General features: G+C 42.3%; 1 protein-coding gene across 10 annotated transcripts in view; it reads right to left on the reverse strand.

Annotated features, from left to right (window-relative positions):
• rhea (Talin_middle and talin-RS domain-containing protein rhea) overlaps nt 1–27710 on the reverse strand; it is a 639718-nt gene that overhangs the window by 192424 nt on the left and 419584 nt on the right. For all 10 annotated transcript variants that reach the window (XM_071689886.1, XM_071689881.1, XM_071689879.1 and 7 more), the window contains 6 exons: nt 11859–12022; nt 6793–6887; nt 4794–4923; nt 4340–4507; nt 1636–1778; nt 1060–1187 (listed from right to left, as the gene is read on the reverse strand). In XM_071689886.1, coding sequence (XP_071545987.1) covers nt 1060–1187; nt 1636–1778; nt 4340–4507; nt 4794–4923; nt 6793–6887; nt 11859–11991 — 797 coding nt within the window. In that variant the 5' untranslated portion in view covers nt 11992–12022. The remainder of the gene's footprint in view (nt 1–1059; nt 1188–1635; nt 1779–4339; nt 4508–4793; nt 4924–6792; nt 6888–11858; nt 12023–27710) is intronic.

Here is a 27710-nt window from a genome sequence, read left to right on the forward strand (position 1 = left end):
GTCATAGCATTCTAATCTTTTACCAAGAACTGATGGCATACCTCTACGCGAAGAGCCTGGATTTATCGCTTTTTTTCTCAGTATATTGTAAAAACTGGCAGATACCTGAACCTTAACCTATCTTTATATGCCTTACCTTATTTGCTAAAATGACACCTACCAATACTATGGTTATGAATAAGTCAATCCTTCAACAAATAGTAAATCTATCACTTTAATGGTTCTATACTTGAGAAATTGCTGGGGTTTTCATATATCATAAAAAGGCACATGAGAGAGTGAGATAAAGAAAAAAACATGAAAATGAAAATGGTAAATAGATGCTGAGAGACTAAAAAGGAAGAGGACAGACACAAAGTACATAAAAAAAGGGAATACATTTTTCTGCCAATATATGTTAGCAAGGAGCATTAGGCAGTCAGTAGAAAAATTAGGTGGGAGCCTCTATAAACAGTGCGCTAGACTTGCCCTCTGTCAGTAGCCTGTTAAGGATGAGGCAGTAAAGGCTAAGTGGTATTGGAATTCACTAGTTATGGAGATTCTACTGCCATGGCCAACCCCTTGAAGGAGTTCCAGAAGAGAGCAGGTGATGAGAAACAGATATGTGGGCGATGTTAATGACATGGATATTCAGCATTAGGAAGAAAACGTGAATGCACTATTTTGCTGTGAAGTGGGAAATGGAATTTGGTAAATCAAGGTGACTTTGGTACGAAGATGACACATGATACTCAGTTTACCTTAATTTTTCTCAAAAGTAATTTCCTTTGAACGAGGATGATTTGAGAAAAGGAAAAATTCGTTGTTGAGCTGATATAAAGGGGACCATAATCAAACAATGAATAAGGGTTAAGTGTGAGGAATGGAAAATGTGTTTTGAACGTGGTGACTGGAAAGGTGTTGCAAAGGCTGATTTCATATATGGGTGGAAATGACATATTTGTTGTAAAGAAAGGTGGCAAACATGCCTGAAAAAAGTTGTATCAAATGTAACAAAACATGATATATGTATATTTCAAACATACTCATCATCAGTAATATATAAGAAAAATAACTTACTCGAGGAAGCCAGTCTTATGTTTAGCTTCAACATGATCCCCAAACTGTATCTGACACTGAATGCCTGCAAACCTGCACGCTCGTTCCAGTGTCACAGGATGGGTTCCGTCAATGATGGCATCTCGGCACTGTTGGTGGATTTTCAATTATAATAAGATGCTTTATAGATGAAATCAGTGTTGGTAAAAGGATAGTAAGAAGGAAAATTTAGGCTGGAGCATTAGCTAGAAATACTGCGTAAAATTTGCACATAAGAACATTAAGCAGGAGCACTAGGTAGAAGTAGTTGTTAGGAATATTAGGTAGGAACCTCTGCAAACACTGCTAGAGTTGCCCTCTGCTGGTGGCCTATTAAGGGTGAGGCATCGAAGACTAATAAGTGGCACTAGAGTTCACTAATTATGGTCACTCTATTGCCGTGGCCATTGAGGGAGTTCCAGTTGGGCAAAGGCATCAGAGATATAGACAGATATATAGATAGGTAGAAAGTGTCTCAATATTGAAAGAATTTTCTTCACATCAATGTCTCAAATTTCATCTGTGCTCAAACCAAACAACTTAATATTATGGATTTACCTGAACATACAAAAGACCCAACTGGACCGGATCACGAGAATCGATGTTTTGATCTGAGAAGAAATATTTTCTTCGTAGTAGCAAAATTTCTGTTTCATCAATGCCTTGCTCTCTCAATGTTTTGCTGTGGTCGACCCAATTGACTGAAATAAATCCAACAATTAACTTCAACTTCTAACACAGACAAAATACATGACACTATCACAGGCTTTACTAATGAACTGCCAATACTCTTCTGCAAAATTGAGTTTTATCATATCACAAGTTTTAGTCACATGAATTATTATAATCATGGGAGAATAAATCTTTAGTATCCATGAAATTGTTTGTTTACATTTAAGGATCTTTCCACAGTACTGAGATATGTAAAAGCAAACTATGAATCCATTACACATGGATGCATCTGCAAAGACACTTCAACAGAATTCTACCAGTCTCTGAATGTTTTTTTGCTTACTTACTCCTGCGCTTAGACACCTTTTATATGTAGTTATGTGACATTTATTGGATGGCAAGGTTTAATGTAGTTTTATGAGTAATAAGATCTGTGCTTAAGAAATTACCTTTATCAAAAAACAAAAGCAAAATTTAATATACATAGGCAAATATTCACATATGCACACTTTTACCCTCTTTAAGAAAGAACATAAACATGCACAGCAATATCATGAGGTCCTAAGTGAAGCTATACCAAGGTCTCTGCCTCAATAGTAAGTGAAAGAGGGCTCTGTAATGCTTTGATCAAGTATTGCAATCTCAGGCTATTGGTGTGTCCCAGGAGTTGTGCATGCTCCTATAAATCCCACATACCATAGAACCCATTCATACGGATGGGGAGGTGAAATGATGTTGAAATACTTTATGTTATCACCTAGTTCTTTAGGGTGGGGATCTATGTGAGAAAAAAAACTGGTATTGTTGGGTCTTGATATAGTGACTAACCAGTGCATACAATAAAAATATCCCAGAAACCCCACCTAACAAAAGGCTTCAACTTCATCTCCTTTCTTGTGCATCAGTATTCCTCACTTAAGTCAATTTGGCAAAAATGGAAATATGCAATCTGTCTGTCTATTACTCTTCACCCTGTCTCCCTTTACATGGGGTGGATCAGGTACATATAGCCTATTAGTTCACTCATGCACATCTTCAACTAACATGGAGTGTGCTACGGTGAAATATAAACTTCTGCATTAATGCAGTACAAGCTCTCCTGATTTTTTTTCATTTGCACCCAGTATCTTTTTTAACTGTGTGCATTTAAGCTGATCTAAGAGAAATGCCAAGATTATCTTTCAAACCACTTTCACACATACAGTGGTTCCATGGTAACCAATCACATATAATTCCTTTGTTATTATAAAGTATGTATGGTGGTTGCCCATTCCAACTCAACTATCATGAAAAGAATTATCTACATCAACTTGTACAGCATCTTTATCCTCCCAATCTTAGTCTGACAGAGATCTTGTTTTCATGGACAGAGCAAATCAAGCTTTGAAACTCTTCCCTTCTCCTGAGTCTCATCCCACAATAATTTCTATTTGGAATCAATATATTCTGTTCTTTGTATGATCAAGCATACTCTCACAAAAAAAGAAAGCTAACAAACTGGGCATAGCTTGTGGATGTGTGTGGGTAATGATAAGAGGCTGCATATACCTGATCCACCCCAAGGAACTGGAAGTGGAATGATGGTGATTGATAAATACTGGAGAAAGTGAATGCTGATACTATACATTAGTTTAAAATGTTGCATAATAATAAGAACTATTTGAAATGAGGGGCCTCAGAAGTGCAGAACGCAGGTAATTTAAAATCAGTAAACACAAAGATATACAATCTATATATCTATTTGTTTATCTATTATACTTGATCGCCATTTCCTGTGTTAGCGAGGAAGCACTAGGAAACAGAAGAAAGACCCATCCACTCATGTCACACATACATACATATATGCACATGCATATACACATCAACTGATACATATTCATACACATACATAATTTATCTATCTTATTTATAATACTTAACCGCCGTCTCCTGTGTTAGCGAGGTAGTGCAGGGAAACTGACGAGGAATGGCCCAACCCACCCATATACACATGTATATACATAAATGCCCACACACGCACATATACATACATATACATTTCATTGTATACATACAGATACATACACAGACATAAACATATATACACATGTATACATCCATATTTGTTGCCTTCATCCATTCCCATCGCCACCCAGCCACGCACAAAATAGCATCCCCCTCCAGCGAGTCAGCGCCAGGACCAAACAAAAAAGGCCACATTCGTTCACACTCAGTCTCTATCTGTCATGTGTAATGTGTAATACACCGAAACCACTTACATATACACATATAAACATGTACATATTCATACTCATTCACCTTCATCCATTCCCGGCACCACCTCGCCCCACAGGAAACAGCACTGCCACCTCCTACGTCAACGAGGTAGTGCCAGGAAACAGAAGTAAAAGACCACATTCACTCATGCTCAATCTCTGACAGTCAAGTGTAATGCACTGAAACCACAGCCCCATATGCACATCCAGGCCCTACAGATCTTTCCATGGTTTACCCTGGACATGTTTTTCAGTACATCACATTCATAAAAAAAAAAAGAAGTGCTATTCAAAGAATGACGAAGATAATTCAATGTGAATTTCTACCAACTTACTTTCATCATCAGTGCGCAGTTTCTTCTTTAACTGTTCCATCTTGGCATCGCGTTCCTTGTCTCCCTCTTTCTTCTTCTTCAAAGTCAGAGTTCCAAAGTTTGGTTTGTTCTCAATCTCCTCCTGTTCAATTTCATGAACCAAAGAATATTCATCATGGTTCATTATTCCTATGAGAGAATCAAAATTAGTACTTTAATAGTATTGTTAAAGTCTGTATTTGATACTTTAAAGTTAGTATTAATTCTATATCAATTTGCTATGAGAGAGTATCAAGTGAGATTGAGCAACCAGCTATTTATGATGATCATAAATAGATGGTTAGAAGGGTAAGGCACTATTTCCTTTGCTTTAGTGTCATCACTGCTCTGAGGAAGATGAAATTACAGTATAATAAGTCTTTAAAATCCAAGCATTTCACACTGAAGTTTGAAAGAAAACATATTTTCAACTTACCAATTTTAGTGCAAATAACAACCATAAGCTGTGACACAGGCTGAGAGTCATCCACCAGCAGTGTTTTAATAGTGCCATCTAACATACGTACTTTCAAAGTGCGCACTTTACGCCTATATTCCACCAAGTCCTGTAACGAAAAGCTGTCATTACCTAAAAACATTCAAGCAAAGCTTTCATCTGAATCTTATCATATAAACCTAAACCAGCAATCAGGTGGAAAGTATTTTTGCGTACGGAGATAATCAATAATATTTGAGTACATATAAAAAAGAGACATTTGAAAATAAAATCACTTATAAATTTGAAGAAGTACATGTTATTGATATAGCAATGATCAACTGCACTTGAAACACTCTTGATGTCTAAAAGCCAGCAACCACATGACATGCAGTAGCTGGATTTTGGAGTTTTCCAAATTTTGGATATCTGTTACCTAGCAGACTGGTTAAGTTATAACTTAACCTGTGGAGTTTTCTTTTCCCACCATATTACAAGTGTAGTTATTCAGTGTCTAATGAAAATTCTTTCTTCTTACTGATTTTAAGTTTACTAAGGTGATTACTTTAGAGGTGCTGGGAGTGGCACCTGGGTCAGTTGATTTAAATCTGTGTAATCAACCAGAGGAGAAACCAGAAAGCTCACATTTGTCTAATTCTTTTGAAACTGATTGGCCCTTTCCATTATCACAGGACCAAAAATGGGTACATGTTCACTAAAGCACTGCTTAAAATCATTGTACACATATCAAAATCAGCCAAATTTGCCCATGAATTGTCTCAAACTTAGCAGCAAAGTCCTTAAGCATGTCACTTTCTAAGCAAAGAACTACAGCAACTTTTCATTCTGCCAATACATAGTTGAAAAACAATAAAAATCCCACACTGTACATCTATGAACACTGCTCTAACTGCTGTGAAATTATCACTTTCAGAAGACCTATGAAGAAAAGGTGCTTTCTTTTTTGCAGTCAGTACTGCTAGACTTATCAATTAATCTTGGATGCTTGCTAGATATCTACTAAACTTATCAATTAATCTCGGATGCTTGTTGGATATCACTGTGAGGGTAAAATAAATAAATGAGTGCGATGGACATGACTATCACATGTTTAAAGCAAAGTAAACAATGGAATGGCACCTCAGGGATAATCAAACAGTGCTTAAAAGACAGCACAGTGGCTTCAATAAACAGAAGTGACATTCCACTGAGCATGATGGGGATGTGATAGCTGAATGAAATATTTATAATTGTCCTATCAGACTGTTTGCATGTGTCCCCATCCCTAAGGTTTGAACCCATGGCAAAAGTGTGGCTGTTGCTTCCCACAGCTCCTGAGTGGAGGCTGGCCACTTGGGGTTTGGCTGTTATCATGCATCCTTCTTCCCTCAAACAGTTAAACTTTGAATTCTCTTCCTTTCTGAGTTTTTCCCTCTTCATTTAACCTTTTTTCCTTTAAGAGTCAGGTCTATCTCCACTTTACGAGCTCTGAGTAACATCTACTTTCTTTCTGTATAACTTTTTCTTTCATTGAAGATGGCCTTGATTAGGGAATGTTTTCTGCCTGTACCATCTGGTCACCATAAGAAAAAATCTGAGACATTCCATTTCCCAAAAACCCTAGTTTACATTATTCTTAAAAAAATGAAGCTAGTTATGATATTCAAATGCATAATCTAGATTATGGTACTGAAGAGCAGTTACAAAGAAATTGTAGTGCTGAGGGGTTTCTGTGAGCACCAATACCTTTGAAAACATCAGATTCTGGAAGATGCCAGTTCTTGGAATGGTGGATTTGAGACAACTATATAGATTTTTATGGATATATAAGTTGATGAGAATAATCCTATAATTCATAAAAGTTTATCTTGCAGAAATGCATCTCTAATATACATCAAAACTACAGAGATTCATCAAGTTTAACAAATGAAAAACTGGACATACGATCTACAATGATGCCAACAAAATTAAGATATATGAAAATACAAGAAAAAGAGACCTGATTTCTGAGAAGATAATAACTGAGGCTTCTGCCTGCCTCCAGCCACACTCCCGAACCCTCATCTCCTGGCAGGAACAATCCATAGTCTTTAGCTGCAACATAAGAATTACCATGTCATCATTCTATATCAAGTAAGTAAGGAATCTTACATTTTCTACACCTGGTAACATATGCTTTGAATAGTACGAGTTTCTAGCAAATATAAAGCTCAACAGAAACCAATGTTCTTTTTAAAGGTGCAAAATAAAAAATAGTTATTTGTATGTAAAATATCTAGTTACTGGAAAACTATCATTGCACTTACTGATATACTGAACCTGAATAACCCTTTCACTGAGGCACTCTTAATATCCACTGTCAACTTTCTGTGCAGAACATTTTCAATTAATTCTAAAGGTCATATCTCCATAATTTTCTTTTCTTTATGATGAAGAGAATCATTTGTGTGTGTGTGTGTGTGTGTGTGTGTGTGTAATTACCTTTTTATACTAATCTCAACAGAGGGAATTTTACATTTGTGGGACTTCACTTATTAAACGTTCTCTGCCATCTTACAAACTTTTAAAGCTTGTACGTTGTCTTCATTTACCATATCCTCTTTCAGTTTATCCAGTTCAATCACCACACTTACATTGTAAAAGTATTTCTTTTTGTCTTCATTCCATATCCTCTTTCAGTTTATCCAGTTCAATCACCACACTTACATTGTAAAAGTATTTCTTTAAGTCTTTTACTACAAGATTCTTGCTTAATCCCATATTATGTCCTCTGGTTGTCAATTTCCTACAACTTTTGAAGAACCGTTCACTGTCTAAATTTTCAGTCTGGTTTAACATCTTTAAATATTGTGATCAGGTCATTCCTCACTCTTCTCTTTTCCAAGGTGGGCAACTTGAATGCTTCTAGCCTTTCCCTGTTACTCAGTCCTCTTACTTCTGGTACTATCTTTTTGTTGCCCTACACAGGACATTTTCTATCAACTCTTTGTTCTTTAGCTGTGGTAACCAAACTTTAGAAGCACTTTCTAGTTTTTGCCTTATGTAGGATATGAACAACTTATCAAATATTTCTATATCCAGACATCTAAATGCTATCTTAATTTAGAAAGCAAGCAGTTTTTCTCCTTTACTATTCTCCTAAAGTGAGACTCAGGTGATAGATGACGAATGATGTTAACTCCAAAGTCAATTTTAAATACATATTTCTGCAGCATATTTTCTATTGGATGACATTCATATGAAATCCTTCTTTCACTGTGTCCCATCCTCATTAATTTGCATTTACTCAGTTGAATTTCATCAACCATGCACTGGATCAACTTTGGAGTTTGTCTACATTCCCTTGTATGTTGGGACAATCCTTCTCGCTTGTCACTTGGCATCATCTGCATATATATTCAAGTAAGAGTTTAATCCATTTGGCAAGTCATTTACATAGACCAAGAAATGCAAAGGCCCTAGACCCTCTGGTATGCCACCTCAATCCATTTCGAGAAGGCTCATTTGACATGCTTCCTTTGTTTACTTCCACTACGAGTATCTTCAATCCATCAAAGGAGATCCTGCCTGGAGATCCAACTTCTTTACCAGCCTCCTACGTGATACAGTGTCACATGCTTTCTGGCAGTTTAGGTACAGAAAATACACCCAGCCCTCTCTTTTGTTTAAAACAATGCTCACTCTCCCACAGAAATTCAAGAGCTTTGTTGCACACGAACTCTTTTCACTGAAACTGTTTTCTCTCAAACAATTTTTCCTTTGAAGGACCACATTCACTGGGGAATGGTACCAGTCTCCAGTATCCTTTCCAACTTATTGTATCTCTCCTTTCTTATCCTATTGTATAAGCTCCTTGCTGTCTTATACAGGTTGTACCTCTCCAATCCGGCGCTATGTGGTCTGTCCGGCAACTCCTATGATCCGGCACGTTTCGAATCTGCCGCCATTAGTTTGTGGATCTGCCACCAGGGCGGCGCTGTTAGGAGCGCTGAGGAGCCAAAATCTGTTTACAATGTTACCGAACTAATTAACAGTCCTGATGATTTCTTATCAGTTTATTTTTTTTTTTTTTATGAAAATGAAAGCCAGAAAAGTTTAAAGTTACAGAAAACTTTGGAAGAAGCCAGGAGTACAGAATCAGACTGCACTTATGAATGGTATAAGCTCCCACGTAATAATGGGGTAAGCATACCTAGGGAGATGCTTATCGAGTAGGCCAAAGTTTTTCATAGAGAACAAAAGCTTGACCGTGAATATTCGCAAGGTTGGCTACAGAAGGTTAAGTGGAAACATGGAATTTCAGTACATAGAATGCGCGGTGACATGCGTAGTACTGACATGGAAGTTTGTTGTTTAAGGTCGTATTAAAAGAATCTATAAAAACTCCAATAATCTTTTAAACAACCAACAGCAATATGTGTAGGGCGAGAGAGAGTGTACAAGGCAGCTTCCTGGCTGAGACTGACACAACGCGGGCTGTGGCTCCCTTGGCGGTAACAGTAACACAATAGTAACAAGAGTCGACCCAAAGCCAACTACCAACCTATGGTCGTTCGTTACGTTAACCACTCGTCACAAAGCCGCGACGAAGTTTGTGGAATGAATCTGCACAGTTAGTGAGACAGCGGAAAACTTAGCCCCAGAACAAGTGTATAAATGTCGACGAATTTGACCAGGAATGGCGTTCGTATGCCACGAAAAAACCCTTGGCCCAAGATACTGCAGTCTCCATCTGGGGGTACTTCTGATGTGAGAATAAAAACCTTGTTTGGAAGCATTAATGGTCGTGTTATTTCCTGTTTTAAGCTTTGTTCTACCTTTGATAATACAGCAATATGTATGTGGAATGAACTAGCAATACCAGGGGTCGGTCATATGTTTACTTAGGGAAGTTCTGTTGTCCGGTATTATCTGTGGTCCGGCAATATCCAGGTTGCAAAGTTGCCGGATTAAAGAGGTTCACTATGTACCTATTAAATGCTGGCTGGCTACCCACATCTTCACCACAGCACGTCTTGGAGCTTCTATGTGTCTTGATATCTTTGACTGAACCACTCAACCCTCTTTCTTAACCTTCCCTCTACATCTACGTTATGTACTAAGTTGCTACTCCTTCATGGCAAATTTCAAAGAACCTTACACCACAATGTCGAGGTTTAAGCTACTGAAATCCTTTTTCCCAATTAATGTCTTCCATAGAAACTGCCCAATTCTGTGCAGTTACGTTAATTACTCCTCTTTAAATACACTGTTATCTCAGCTTTTTAAATTTTTATCTACCATAGCATTACAATCATTTTTTTTTTTTTTTTTTTTTTTTTTATACTTTGTCGCTGTCTCCCGCGTTTGCGAGGTAGCGCAAGGAAACAGACGAAAGAAATGGCCCAACCCCCATACACACGTACATACACACGTCCACACACGCAAATATACATACCTACACAGCTTTCCATGGTTTACCCCAGACGCTTCACATGCCTTGATTCAATCCACTGACAGCACGTCAACCCCTGTATACCACATCGCTCCAATTCACTCTATTTCTTGCCCTCCTTTCACCCTCCTGCATGTTCAGGCCCCGATCACACAAAATCTTTTTCACTCCATCTTTCCACCTCCAATTTGGTCTCCCTCTTCTCCTCGTTCCCTCCACCTCCGACACATATATCCTCTTGGTCAATCTTTCCTCACTCATTCTCTCCATGTGCCCAAACCATTTCAAAACACCCTCTTCTGCTCTCTCAACCACGCTCTTTTTATTTCCACACATCTCTCTTACCCTTACGTTACTTACTCGATCAAACCACCTCACACCACACATTGTCCTCAAACATCTCATTTCCAGCACATCCATCCTCCTGCGCACAACTCTATCCATAGCCCACGCCTCGCAACCATACAACATTGTTGGAACCACTATTCCTTCAAACATACCCATTTTTGCTTTCCGAGATAATGTTCTCGACTTCCACACATTTTTCAAGGCTCCCAAAATTTTCGCCCCCTCCCCCACCCTATGATCCACTTCCGCTTCCATGGTTCCATCCGCTGACAGATCCACTCCCAGATATCTAAAACACTTCACTTCCTCCAGTTTTTCTCCATTCAAACTCACCTCCCAATTGACTTGACCCTCAACCCTACTGTACCTAATAACCTTGCTCTTATTCACATTTACTCTTAACTTTCTTCTTCCACACACTTTTCCAAACTCAGTCACCAGCTTCTGCAGTTTCTCACATGAATCAGCCACCAGCGCTGTATCATCAGCGAACAACAACTGACTCACTTCCCAAGCTCTCTCATCCCCAACAGACTTCATACTTGCCCCTCTTTCCAGGACTCTTGCATTTACCTCCCTAACAACCCCATCCATAAACAAATTAAACAACCATGGAGACATCACACACCCCTGCCGCAAACCTACATTCACTGAGAACCAATCACTTTCCTCTCTTCCTACACGTACACATGCCTTACATCCTCGATAAAAACTTTTCACTGCTTCTAACAACTTGCCTCCCACACCATATATTCTTAATACCTTCCACAGAGCATCTCTATCAACTCTATCATATGCCTTCTCCAGATCCATAAATGCTACATACAAATCCATTTGCTTTTCTAAGTATTTCTCACATACATTCTTCAAAGCAAACACCTGATCCACACATCCTCTACCACTTCTGAAACCACACTGCTCTTCCCCAATCTGATGCTCTGTACATGCCTTCACCCTCTCAATCAATACCCTCCCATATAATTTACCAGGAATACTCAACAAACTTATACCTCTGTAATTTGAGCACTCACTCTTATCCCCTTTGCCTTTGTACAATGGCACTATGCACGCATTCCGCCAATCCTCAGGCACCAGCATTACAATCATGCATTATATAATCATTTTCCAATTGGTGTGTATGTGTGTGTGTGTGTGTGTGTGTGTGTGTGTGTGTGTGTGTGTGTGTGTGTGTGTGTGTGTGTGTGTGTGTTCATTTAGTCCTCAAAAACCACTGTGCTTTACCTTAAAACTTTGAACACTGTAAATGTACATATAGTATTTACCTTGTCCTAAATTAGCCTCTGTAATTTTTTCTCGTATGATGCGGCAGGCGTCATAGACAATTGTGGAAGAGTCAAACTGTATCATTTTTCTGACATTCTGTTCCACAATGTGGATCTTGAGTGCCAACGCCATGGTGCTGGTGTGTGTCTTCTCTGCCGTCTATCTGTGGAAGATCATACTGGTTTTAGATATAGGAAACTGAACATAAATATTACTGTACACAGCATGTCTAACTTTAATAAAAAGTTTGTAACATTACGAAGTTCTCTATAGACAATAAGTAAACCACTGCCATACCCATGACTAAAAATATTTTCATTTGCAGAAAAATACAACCATGCCTTACAGAGGCATATGTCTAAAGTAAGATCACCAAAATGAAAAACAAACTATGTTTGTAAAATTGTTATGCCACTTCAATAGGCTGTTATCCAACAAATGAATGCGACCTTGGCTTCCAAAACTTAACCAGATGTGAACCTTCTAAGAAGCACCACAAGAATGTGGTCCACCAGCCACTTGGAGGTGTGGCCATGCATTAATAAAACCTAGACAACCCTGGCTGGTATCTTACATCTTAAACGGCCAATGGATTGTTTCATACCACAAACTACAAGAAGGAAAACATAAACTATATTTAAAAAAGAAATCGTAAACCTCTGAAAGAAAGGTAATTCAGACTTCATTGATAACAAAAATAGGTGTTAACTCCCTGTGTATCTACAAGTTCCAAATAAATGGGAAAAAACCTAAGGATAACACGTCTTCAAATATTTATTTGTTGCCATCACAAATAGCGCTGTTAACTATATCAAAATACAGTAGTAAGGTTTTGAGAATGACGTGCCTGACGCATACGTTTGTTAAAACTAATACATCTAATCCATATTACATAATATTAAACAAAAATAATTTGCTACATATGCCCTTGTGGTGTTGATCCTCAACCTCCAAAAAACTTTATCACTGTAACTGTAATAATGTAATACAAACCCTGTCAATGACCCATAACTGTACTTCACTGATTATATTTGACCTTGACCTTTGACCCTGACCTTAATTCACTTGAAACTTCGTCTGAAGTAGCTGAAGTCCAGGTGTGGTTGACAGACTTCCTTTTTTTAAAAGTATTCAGCCACAGTACATATTCACACATGAGGATCCTCACTCTTACAGAAACGATGGTGGTTTGGTCAATACTCTATTTAACAAGTCCCCACATATCATAAGCCTCTGTATCAAGAAGCATTATAATACACATGACTTAAGTCATTCTATACATACATTACAATGGTTTTTCCCGAGCTATTCTGCCTCCTCCGGTCTTCCAGTGGAGCCTGGTGACCATCTCGCTCATGTACTGAGTGAGGAGGGTGGAAGCTGCTGGCTAAAGGCTTACAGAAACCCCACATCCTGGCTGATAACACCACACTTTTCCCCCCACATTCGTCCAAACGTTTGAGACATTTCTCCTGGGTCAAGTGTGGTGCGATTCCAGAGGCAACGAACAGTGTATTTACACCCAGAATTTTGATCTGGGAAACTCGAACACCTGATCTATCAGTGTATGAACTCCTGATCTATCAGTATATGAACAATCTTGGAAACTCCAACACCTGATCTATCAGTATATGAACACCTGATCTATCAGTATATGAACACCTGATCTATCAGTATATGAACAATCTGGGAAACTCGAACATCTGATCTATCAGTATATGAACACCTGATCTATCAGTATATGAACAATCTGGGAAACTCGAACACCTGATCTATCAGTATATGAACAATCTGGGAAACTCGAACACCTGATCTATCAGTATATGAACATCTGATCTATCAGTATATGAACAATCTGGGAAACTCGAACATCTGATCTATCAGTATATGAACAATCTGGGAAACTCGAACACCTGATCTATCAGTATATGAACAATCTGGGAAACTCGAAAACCTGATCTATCAGTATATGAACACCTGATCTATTAGTATATGAACAATCTGGGAAACTCGAACACCTGATCTATCAGTATATGAACATCTGATCTATCAGTATATGAACAATCTGGGAAACTCGAACACCTGATCTATCAGTATATGAACAATCTGAGAAACTCGAACACCTGATCTATCAGTATATGAACAATCTGGGAAACTCGAAAACCTGATCTATCAGTATATGAACAATCTGGGAAACTCGAACACCTGATCTATCAGTATATGAACAATCTGAGAAACTCGAACACCTGATCTATCAGTATATGAACAATCTGGGAAACTCGAACACCTGATCTATCAGTATATGAACATCTGATCTATCAGTATATGAACAATCTGAGAAACTCGAACACCTGATCTATCAGTATATGAACAATCTGAGAAACTCGAACACCTGATCTATCAGTATATGAACAATCTGGGAAACTCGAAAACCTGATCTATCAGTATATGAACATCTGATCTATCAGTATATGAACAATCTGGGAAACTCGAACACCTGATCTATCAGTATATGAACAATCTGGGAAACTCGAAAACCTGATCTATCAGTATATGAACACCTGATCTATCAGTATATGGGGTTTATACGTGGTTCAAAGTCATAGAGACAGTGTACATAAGCATGAAGTCCTCATGATCTCCTCATTCCTCCAATATAGACCTTAGAACCAGCTGTAAGAATTTGTTTACGTGTCTGTGGCACAAGTGTGAGTACTATTCAAATCACCTCATTGTGAGTTATTGTGAACAACTCACAAGATCAAGATGGAACGACTGGAGACATCAACAACAGATACATAATTATTTTTCCTATTCACGTCAGCAACATTGCTGTCTGCAGTAAACTGGTCGTGAGGGGTGAACCAGGCTCAAAACTGGACTCATGGAAAATAAAATTCAACTTAGTGTCTGGGGCCTAGAGATGCCTCTGCCAGCAGACACTAAGGATGCCTCTGCCAGCAGACACTACGGATGCCTCTGCCAGCAGACACTAAGGATGCCTCTGCCAGCAGACACTAAGGATGCCTCTGCCAGCAGACACTAAGGATGCCTCTGCCAGCAGACACTACGGATGCCTCTGCCAGTAGACACTAAGGATGCCTCTGCCAGCAGACACTACGGATGCCTCTGCCAGCAGACACTACGGATGCCTCTGCCAGCAGACACTAAGGATGCCTCTGCCAGTAGACACTAAGGATGCCTCTGCCAGAAGACACTAAGGATGCCTCTGCCAGCAGACACTAAGGATGCATCTACCAGTAGACACTAAGGATGCCTCTGTCAGTAGACACTAAGGATGCCTCTGCCAGTAGACACTAAGGATGCCTCTGCCAGTAGACACTAAGGATGCCTCTGTCAGTAGACACTACGGATGCCTCTCAACAGACACTACGGATGCCTCTGCCAGTAAACATACACCAAATCAAATTCGCATCCCTGAAGGGTTAAGTAAACAGCTGTTACACGTAGTTTGAACCACGATGAAGCATGCAGCACCTGAGGTGTTAACACAGGTGCTGCAAACAGGACCAGTTGTACTGGCACAGATGAAGGACACATGTTACATGTACTAACACACATGAAGCACACAACACATATGAGGCTCAAGGTGTAATAATACACACGAAGCTTACAGCTACAGGTGTCCAGACAACAATGAAGCACAGGGTCATACAGCTACAGGTGTCCAGACAACAATGAAGCACAGGGTCATACAGCTACAGGTGTCCAGACAACAATGAAGCACAGGGTCATACAGCTACAGGTATCCAGACAACAATGAAGCACAGGGTCATACAGCTACAGGTGTCCAGACAACAATGAAGCACAGGGTCATACAGCTACAGGTGTCCAGACAACAATGAAGCGCAGGGTCATACAGCTACAGGTGTCCAGACAACAACAATGAAGCACAGGGTCATACAGCTACAGGTGTCCAGACAATAATGAAGCGCAGGGTCATACAGCTACAGGTGTCCAGACAACAACAATGAAGCACAGGGTCATACAGCTACAGGTGTCCAGACAACAATGAAGCACAGGGTCATACAGCTACAGGTGTCCAGACAACAATAGTGAAGCACAGGGTCATACAGCTACAGGTGTCCAGACAACAATGAAACACAGGGTCATACAGCTACAGGTGTCCAGACAACAATAGTGAAGCACAGGGTCATACAGCTACAGGTGTCCGGACAACAATGAAGCACAGGGTCATACAGCTACAGGTGTCCAGACAACAATAGTGAAGCACAGGGTCATACAGCTACAGGTGTCCTGACAACAATGAAGCACAGGGTCATACAGCTACAGGTGTCCAGACAACAACAATGAAGCACAGGGTCATACAGCTACAGGTGTCCAGACAACAATGAAGCACAGGGTCATACAGCTACAGGTGTCCAGACAACAGTGAAGCACAGGGTCATACAGCTACAGGTGTCCAGACAACAACAATGAAGCACAGGGTCATACAGCTACAGGTGTCCAGACAACAATGAAGCACAGGGTCATACAGCTACAGGTGTCCAGACAACAACAATGAAGCACAGGGTCATACAGCTACAGGTGTCCAGACAACAATGAAGCACAGGGTCATACAGCTACAGGTGTCCAGACAACAGTGAAGCACAGGGTCATACAGCTACAGGTGTCCAGACAACAATGAAGCACAGGGTCATACAGCTACAGGTGTCCAGACAACAGTGAAGCACAGGGTCATACAGCTACAGGTGTCCTGACAACAATGAAGCACAGGGTCATACAGCTACAGGTGTCCAGACAACAATGAAGCACAGGGTCATACAGCTACAGGTGTCTAGACAACAATGAAGCACAGGGTCATACAGCTACAGGTGTCCAGACAACAATGAAGCGCAGGGTCATACAGCTACAGGTGTCCTGACAACAACAATGAAGCACAGGGTCATACAGCTACAGGTGTCCAGACAACAATAGTGAAGCACAGGGTCATACAGCTACAGGTGTCCTGACAACAATGAAGCACAGGGTCATACAGCTACAGGTGTCCAGACAACAATAGTGAAGCACAGGGTCATACAGCTACAGGTGTCTAGACAACAATGAAGCACAGGGTCATACAGCTACAGGTGTCCAGACAACAATGAAGCACAGGGTTATACAGCTACAGGTGTCCAGACAACAATGAAGCACAGGGTCATATAGCTACAGGTGTCCAGACAACAACAATGAAGCACAGGGTCATACAGCTACAGGTGTCCAGAGAACAATAGTGAAGCACAGGGTCATACAGCTACAGGTGTCCAGAGAACAATAGTGAAGCACAGGGTCATATGTGCTAAAACAGATAAGGCAGAAAGTGCCACATGTACTTAAAAAAAAAAGATGAAGTACACAGAACTAAGTGTAGTACACTATGGACAAAGGCAGAGCAAACAGTTGACACATTTAGTGTTGACCCTAAAGAAGCACACACATGTAACTCTGGCGCGAATGATGAACACAAGACGCAACATACAATACTGACACTCATGAAGCACACAGTAGCCAGGTGTTGTACTATTATAACAACCATGAAGCACACAGTAGCCAGGTGTTGTACTATTATAACACTCATGAAGCACACAGTAGCCAGGTGTTGTACTATTATAACACTCATGAAACACACAGTAGCCAGGTGTTGTACTATTATAACACTCATGAAGCACACAGTACCCATATGTTGTACTATTATAACACTCATGAAGCACACAGTAGCCAGATGTTTACTATTATAACACTCATGAAGCACACAGTAGCCAGGTGTTGTACTATTATAACACTCATGAAGCACACAGTAGCCAGGTGTTGTACTATTATAACAACCATGAAGCACACAGTAGCCAGGTGTTGTACTATTATAACACTCATGAAGCACACAGTAGCCAGGTGTTGTACTATTATAACACTCATGAAGCACACAGTAGCCAGGTGTTGTACTATTATAACACTCATGAAACACACAGTAGCCAGGTGTTGTACTATTATAACACTCATGAAGCACACAGTACCCATATGTTGTACTATTATAACACTCATGAAGCACACAGTAGCCAGATGTTTACTATTATAACACTCATGAAGCACACAGTAGCCAGGTGTTGTACTATTATAACAACCATGAAGCACGCAGTAGCCAGGTGTTGTACTATTATAACAACCATGAAGCACACAGTAGCCAGGTGTTGTACTATTATAACACTCGTGAAGCACACAGTAGCCAGGTGTTGTACTATCATAACAACCGTGAAGCACACAGTAGCCAGGTGTTGGACTATTATAACACTCATGAAGCACACAGTAGCCAGGTGTTGTACTATTATAACACTCATGAAGCACACAGTAGCCAGGTGTTGGACTATTATAACACTCATGAAGCACACAGTAGCCAGGTGTTGTACTATTATAACACTTATGAAGCACACAGTAGCCAGGTGTTGGACTATTATAACACTCATGAAGCACATAGTAGCCAAGTGTTGTACTACTATAACACTCATGAAGCACACAGTAGCCAGGTGTTGGACTATTATAACACTCATGAAGCACACAGTAGCCAGGTGTTGTACTATTATAACACTCATGAAGCACACAGTAGCCAGGTGTTGTACTATTATAACACTCATGAATCACACAGTAGCCAGGTGTTGTACTATTATAACACTCATGAAGCACACAGTACCCATATGTTGTACTATTATAACACTCATGAAGCACACAGTAGCCAGGTGTTGTACTATCATAACACTCATGAAGCACACAGTAGCCAGGTGTTGGACTATCATAACACTCATGAAGCACACAGTAGCCAGGTGTTGTACTATTATAACACTCATGAAGCACACAGTAGCCTGATGTACCATTATAACACTCATGAAGCACACAGTAGCCAGGTGTTGTACTATTATAACACTCATGAAGCACACAGTAGCCTGATGTACCATTATAACACTCATGAAGCACACAGTAGGCAGGTGTTGTACTATTATAACACTCATGAAGCACACGGTAGCCAGGTGTTGTACTATTATAACACTCATGAAGCACACAGTAGCCTGATGTACCATTATAACACTCATGAAGCACACAGTAGCCAGGTGTTGGACTATTATAACACTCATGAAGCACACAGTAGCCAGGTGTTGTACTATTATAACACTCATGAAGCACACAGTAGCCAGTTGTTGGACTATTATAACACTCATGAAGCACACAGTAGCCAGGTGTTGTACTACTATAACACTCATGAAGCACACAGTACCCATATGTTGTACTATTATAACACTCATGAAGCACACAGTAGCCAGGTGTTGTACTATTATAACACTCATGAAGCACACGGTAGTCAGGTGTTGTACTATTATAACACTCATGAAGCACACAGTAGCCTGATGTACCATTATAACACTCATGAAGCACACAGTAGCCAGGTGTTGGACTATTATAACACTCATGAAGCACACAGTAGCCAGGTGTTGTACTATTATAACACTCATGAAGCACACAGTAGCCTGATGTACCATTATAACACTCATGAAGCACACAGTAGCCAGGTGTTGTACTATTATAACACATGAAGCACACAGTAGCCCGGTGTTGTACTATTATAACACTCATGAAGCACACGGTAGCCAGATGTTGTACTATTATAACACTCATGAAGCACACAGTAGCCAGGTGTTGTACTATCATAACACTCATGAAGCACACAGTAGCCTGGTGTACCATTATAACACTCATGAAGCACATAGTAGCCAGGTGTTGTACTATTATAACACTCATGAAGCACACAGTAGCCTGATGTACCATTATAACACTCATGAAGCACACAGTAGCCAGGTGTTGTACTATTATAACACTCATGAAGCACACAGTAGCCAGGTGTTGTACTATTATAACACTCACGAAGCACACGGTAGCCAGGTGTTGTACTATTATAACACTCATGAAGCACACAGTACCCATATGTTGTACTATTATAACACTCATGAAGCACACAGTAGCCAGGTGTTGTACTACTATAACACTCATGAAGCACACAGTAGCCAGGTGTTGTACTATTATAACACTCATGAAGCACACAGTAGCCAGGTGTTGTACTATTATAACACTCATGAAGCACACAGTAGCCACGTAGCTGTACCATTATAACACTCATGAAGCACACAGTAGCCAGGTGCTGTACTATCATAACACTCATGAAGCACACAGTACCCATATGTTGTACTATTATAACACTCATGAAGCACACAGTAGCCAGGTGTTGTACTATCATAACACTCATGAAGCACACAGTACCCATATGTTGTACTATCATAACACTCATGAAGCACACAGTAGCCAGATGTTGTACTATTATAACACTCATGAAGCACACAGTAGCCAGGTGTTGTACTATTATAACACTCATGAAGCACACAGTAGCCAGGTGTTGGACTATTATAACACTCATGAAGCACACAGTAGCCACGTGTTGTACTATTATAACACTCATGAAGCACACAGTAGCCAGGTGTTGTACTATTATAACACTCATGAAGCACACAGTAGCCAGGTGTTGTACTATTATAACACTCATGAAGCACACAGTAGCCTGATGCACCATTATAACACTCATGAAGCACACAGTAGCCAGGTGTTGTACTATTATAACACTCATGAAGCACACAGTACCCATATGTTGTACTATTATAACACTCATGAAGCACACAGTAGCCAGGTGTTGTACTATTATAACACTCATGAAGCACACAGTAGCCTGATGTACCATTATAACACTCATGAAGCACACAGTAGCCAGGTGTTGCACTATTATAACACTCATGAAGCACACAGGAGCCATATGTTGTACTATTATAACACTCATGAAGCACACGGTAGCCAGGTGTTGTACTATTATAACACTCAAGAAGCACACAGTACCCATATGTTGTACTATTATAACACTCATGAAGCACACAGTAGCCAGGTGTTATACTATTATAACACTCATGAAGCACACAGTAGTCAGGTGTTGTACTATTATAACACTCATGAAGCACACAGTAGCCAGGTGTTGTACTATTATAACAACCATGAAGCACACAGTAGCCAGGTATTGGACTATTATAACACTCATGAAGCACACAGTACCCATATGTTGTACTATTATAACACTCATGAAGCACAGTAGCCAGGTGTTGTACTATTATAACACTCATGAAGCACACAGTACCCATATGTTGTACTATTATAACACTCATGAAGCACACAGTAGCCAGATGTTGTACTATTATAACACTCATGAAGCACACAGTAGCCAGGTGTTGTACTATTATAACACTCATGAAGCACACAGTAGCCAGGTGTTGTACTATTATAACACTCATGAAGCACACAGTAGCCAGGTGTTGTACTATTATAACACTCATGAAGCACACAGTAGCCAGGTGTTGTACTATTATAACACTCATGAAGCACACAGTACCCATATGTTGTACTATTATAACACTCATGAAGCACACAGTACCCATATGTTGTACTATTATAACACTCATGAAGCACACAGTAGCCATATGTTGTACTATTATAACACTCATGAAGCACACAGTAGCCATATGTTGTACTATTATAACACTCATGAAGCACACAGTAGCCATATGTTGTACTATTATAACACTCATGAAGCACACAGTAGCCATATGTTGTACTATTATAACACTCATGAAGCACACAGTAGCCATATGTTGTACTATTATAACACTCATGAAGCACACAGTAGCCATATGTTGTACTATTATAACACTCATGAAGCACACAGTAGCCATATGTTGTACTATTATAACACTCATGAAGCACACAGTAGCCATATGTTGTACTATTATAACACTCATGAAGCACACAGTAGCCATATGTTGTACTATTATAACACTCATGAAGCACACAGTAGCCATATGTTGTACTATTATAACACTCATGGAGCACACAGTAGCCAGGTGCTGTACTATTATAACACTCATGAAGCACACAGTAGCCAGGTGTTGTACTATTATAACACTCATGAAGCACACAGTAGCCAGGTGTTGTACTATTATAACACTCATGAAGCACACAGTAGCCATATGTTGTACTATTATAACACTCATGAAGCACACAGTAGCCAGGTGTTGTACTATTATAACACTTATGAAGCACACAGTAGCCAGGTGTTGTACTATTATAACACTTATGAAGCACACAGTAGCCAGGTGCTGTACTATTATAACACTCATGAAGCACACAGTAGCCAGGTGTTGTACTATTATAACACTCATGAAGCACACAGTAGCCAGGTGTTGTACTATTATAACACTCATGAAGCACACAGTAGCCAGGTGTTGTACTATTATAACACTTATGAAGCACACAGTAGCCAGGTGCTGTACTATTATAACACTCATGAAGCACAGAGAGCCAGATATACACTAAGAAAATTACACATATCTTCGCCGTTGCTCCAATGAGTTTCGAAATGAACGCTACCAACACGATTGAATTGGTCACTATAAATGATATAAATTTCCTAATAACTCTGTAAGCCACATTTTTATACCTCATCCCATCAAAATATAAATTCAAAGTAACATCTGTTATGGCAAATAACAAGAAATATCGTTAAATATCGACATTTTACGCTATTATGAAAACTGGGCAACCGATGTGAGCCAGACCAAGTGGCACAATGTTTCGTCCAAGGTGTCATATTGTTTCGCACAAAAAGTGGTAAGATACTTTTTTTTTTTTTCAAAGTATCGTGTAGACGGAGGGAAAGGCGCTCTTATCCGGTAAGATACTTTTTACGAAGCGTATGATTAACGTTGACGAGGCAAATGGTGCCAGACGTAGAAGTCATCCTCACGAAGCTCACCGTTGCCAGATGCAAGATACACAATGATGAAGCACATAGTTGCCACAAGTAGTACTTACATGATAACTATTTTTAAGCAGTGGTTAACCAAGGGATTCGAACACCAAATTAGAACCCAGAGAGCCTTTGATGCGTACTCACGCACACACACATGAACACTCCCATACCTAACCCTGTGAACGTCTTGAACAATCCATGAACTGAACAGCTACGTTTTCTAATTACTAATTAATGTTCAACGGATTGCATAATGTATATACCATAGCATTTATAAACATCCACATATAAATTACCACTGTCTCTTATCTACACTACCTCACCCATGTGTGTAAACATCCACCCCAACTTGATCTTAAAGCTTGTTTAGGATACGTTAATAACTTACTACCATGAACTGCCAGTTAAGTAGTTCATAATCATACCTCAACTGTGTATTTTCAGGCGAGTGGCGGCTCAAGTCCAACATATCGTGTATCTACAGTGGAATAATATTGTTTGGTGCGTCCATGAACCACAGTGATAACCAGTGACATGGAAAATAACATTTGATTCTTCAACACTGATGAACCAAAGTCATAATAAATGACAAACTCAGGTTTGGCTGCACTAAACAAGGACCTAAATTGCTCTTTGTTTATCAATAACGATACATGCTGTATTTCATGTCATCCCATCTTCTCTTCATACTGAAATAATAGATTTAAGGCCAAAATAAGAGTTCATGACCTAAATCAAAATACGCTAAATATCCCATGACAATCTGGTCCAAATACTGTACGTAAACCAGACGTACGAAGGTTCGTACGATGTTTACCAGCGAACGCCAGACGTACGAAGGCTCGTGCGATGTCTACCAGCGAGCGCCAGACGTACGAAGGTTCGTACGATGTCTACCAGCGAGCGCCAGACGTACGAAGGCTCGTACGATGTCTACCCAGCGAACGCCAGACGTACGATGTCTACCAGCGAACGCCAGACGTACGATGTCTACCCAGCGAACGCCAGACGTACGATGGCTACCCAGCGAGCGCCAGACGTACGATGTCTACCCAGCGAGCGCCAGGCAGAGTCAGACAAGGGCTCGTCTAGACACTTGGGAGTTTGTGCCATGCGTCTCTAATTGGTTCACACAGCTCCGTCGCTCTGAATGAGATCCCTGGGAAGGTGTCGCACGGTATATTTAGAGACGGGTCGCGCGACGCCCTGACAACCCAAACAAATTATTGAAATAGAGTGGAAGTGGGAGGAAGGAGGGCTGCGGGAGGAGGAGTGGCTGGCTGGCTGGCTGGCTGGAGGTGAGGGAGTCTGTAACCATTATGTGATGGCGTCAACAACCCCCTAACCCAACCCAACCCTCAAAAACAACCCCGGTTCTCACTTGGGCATTAGTTTGGTCGCTCTTCTCTGCACTCGTACGAAGTTCTTCCTTCGTCTGTGGTCATGTCTGTTGACCCAGACAGAACCCCCTCTTCTCGAACCCAGCAAGACAGAACCCTTTCTTCTCGAACCCAGCAAGACAGAACCCTCTTCTCGAACCCAGCAAGACAGAACCCTTCTTCTCGAACCCAGCAAGACAGAACCCTCTTCTCGAACCCAGCAAGACAGAACCCTTTCTTCTCGAACCCAGCAAGACAGAACCCTCTTCTCAAACCCAGTAAGACAGGACCCTTTCTTCTCGAACCCAGCAAGACAGAACCCTTTCTTCTCGAACCCAGCAAGACAGAACCCTCTTCTCGAACCCAGCAAGACAGAACCCTTCTTCTCGAACCCAGCAAGACAGAACCCTTTCTTCTCGAACCCAGCAAGACAGAACCCTCTTCTCGAACCCAGCAAGACAGAACCCTTTCTTCTCGAACCCAGCAAGACAGAACCCTTTCTTCTCGAACCCAGCAAGACAGAACCCTTCTTCTCGAACCCAGCAAGACAGAACCCTTTCTTCTCGAACCCAGCAAGACAGAACCCTTTCTTCTCGAACCCAGCAAGACAGAACCCTTTCTTCTCGAACCCAGCACACCAGCGGGCCGGCCCCACAGCCCAGCGTACCACCACAAGTGTCGACTCCTAGTTCGAGCCCCTCTGACGTGGGGTGTGGTGACGCACGCCCGGATGGTGACGCCTCGTGAAGAGCGAGATCACGGTGACGGACAGGGAGGTTGGTGACGGAGGTGTGGGATGTGGGGAGGCTGGTGACGGAGGTGTGGGGTGTGGGGAGGCTGGTGACGGAGGTGTGGGGTGTGGGGAGGCTGGTGACGAAGGTGTGGGGAGGCTGGTGAGGGAGGTGTGGGGTGTGGGGAGGCTGGTGAGGGAGGCGTGGGGTGTGGGGAGGCTGGTGAGGGAGGTGTGGGAAGGCTGGTGATGGAGGTGTGGGATGCGGGGAGGCTGGTGACGGGGGTGTGGGAAGGCTGGTGATGGAGGTGTGGGATGCGGGGAGGCTGGTGACGGAGGTGTGGGAAGGCTGGTGACGGAGGAGTGGGGAGGCTGGTGACGGAGATGTGGGGAGGCTGGTGACGGAGATGTGGGGAGGCTGGTGACGGAGTTGTGTGTGAGAGGTGGTGATGGAGGCGTGGGGTGCAGGGAAGCTGGTGACGGAGATGTGGGGAGGCTGGTGACGGAGATGTGGGGTAGGTGGTGACGGAGATGTGGCGAGGCTGGTGACGGAGATGTGGGGAGGGTGGTGACGGAGGTGTGGGGAGGCTGGTGACGGAGGTGTGGGGAGGCTGGTGACGAGGTGTGGGGAGGCTGGTGACGGAGATGTGGGGAGGCTGGTGACGGAGATGTGGGGAGGCTGGTGACGGAGGTGTGGGGAGGCTGGTGACGGAGGTGTGGGGAGGCTGGTGACGGAGATGTGGCGAGGCTGGTGACGGAGATGTGGGGAGGCTGGTGACGGAGGTGTGGGGAGGCTGGTGACGGAGGTGTGGGGAGGCTGGTGACGGAGATGTGGCGAGGCTGGTGACGGAGATGTGGGGAGGGTGGTGACGGAGATGTGGGGAGGGTGGTGATGGAGATGTGGGGAGGCTGGTGACGGAGATGTGGGGAGGGTGGTGATGGAGATGTGGGGAGGCTGGTGACGGAGATGTGGTGACGGAGGTGTGGGGTGTGGAGAGGCTGGTGACGGAGATGTGGGGAGGGTGGTGACGGAGATGTGGGGAGGGTGGTGACGATGATGTGGGGAGGGTGGTGACGGAAATGTGGGGAGGCTGGTGACGATGATGTGGGGAGGGTGGTGACGGAAATGTGGGGAGGCTGGTGACGGAGATGTGGTGAGGGTGGTGACGGAGGTGTGGGGTGTGGAGAGGATGGTGAGGGTGTGTGTGGTGTAGGGGGGGACTGAAGCCGACACTCACCATGGTAACCTTTGAGCAATCATGGTTCTTTGTCAGGTCTCCCCCACTGGCACAGGTGCTCCCCCATCACTGCCTCCCCTACAGTACCATCACCACCACAACTACCATCACTCCCTCCCCTACAGTACCATCACCACCACAACTACCATCACTCCCTCCCCTACAGTACCATCACCACCACAACTACCATCACTCCCTCCCCTACAGTACCATCACCACCACAACTACCATCACTCCCTCCCCTACAGTACCATCACCACCACAACTACCATCACTCCCTCCCCTACAGTACCATCACCACCACAACTACCATCACTGCCTCCCCTACAGTACCATCACCACCACAACTACCATCACTCCCTCCCCTACAGTACCATCACCACCACAACTACCATCACTGCCTCCCCTACAGTACCATCACCACCACAACTACCATCACTGCCTCCCCTACAGTACCATCACCACCACAACTACCATCACTCCGACCCCTACAGTACCATCACCACCACAACTACCATCACTCCGACCCCTACAGTACCATCACCACCACAACTACCATCACTCCGTCCCCTACAGTACCATCACCACCACAACTACCATCACTTCGTCCCCTACAGTACCATCACCACCACAACTACCATCACTCCCTCCCCTACAGTACCATCACCACCACAACTACCATCACTCCCTCCCCTACAGTACCATCACCACCACAACTACCATCACTCCGTCCCCTACAGTACCATCACCACCACAACTACCATCACTCCCTCCCCTACAGTACCATCACCACCACAACTACCATCACTCCCTCCCCTACAGTACCATCACCACCACAACTACCATCACTCCGTCCCCTACAGTACCATCACCACCACAACTACCATCACTACATCCCCAACAGTACCATCACCACCACAACTACCATCACTCCCTCCCCTACAGTACCATCACCACCACAACTACCATCACTACATCCCCAACAGTACCATCACCACCACAACTACCATCACTCCCTCCCCTACAGTACCATCACCACCACAACTACCATCACTACATCCCCAACAGTACCATCACCACCACAACTACCATCACTCCCTCCCCTACAGTACCATCACCACCACAACTACCATCACTCCCTCCCCTACAGTACCATCACCACCACAACTACCATCACTCCCTCCCCTACAGTACCATCACCACCACAACTACCATCACTCCCTCCCCTACAGTACCATCACCACCACAACTACCATCACTCCGTCCCCTACAGTACCATCACCACCACAACTACCATCACTACATCCCCAACAGTACCATCACCACCACAACTACCATCACTCCCTCCCCTACAGTACCATCACCACCACAACTACCATCACTCCATCCCCTACAGTACCATCACCACCACAACTACCATCACTGCCTCCCCTACAGTACCATCACCACCACAACTACCATCACTGCCTCCCCTACAGTACCATCACCACACCATCACTACCAATCAACAGACCCCCGTCACCAACACCATCACTTGTGAAAACTTGGCCCAGTGTTCGGAAGGGGTCTTCACCCCCACAGCCCGGGCTGGGCCCAGGCTG

This window comes from Panulirus ornatus, chromosome 47 (genome assembly GCF_036320965.1).
Source record: "Panulirus ornatus isolate Po-2019 chromosome 47, ASM3632096v1, whole genome shotgun sequence".
Classification (NCBI taxonomy): domain Eukaryota; kingdom Metazoa; phylum Arthropoda; class Malacostraca; order Decapoda; family Palinuridae; genus Panulirus; species Panulirus ornatus.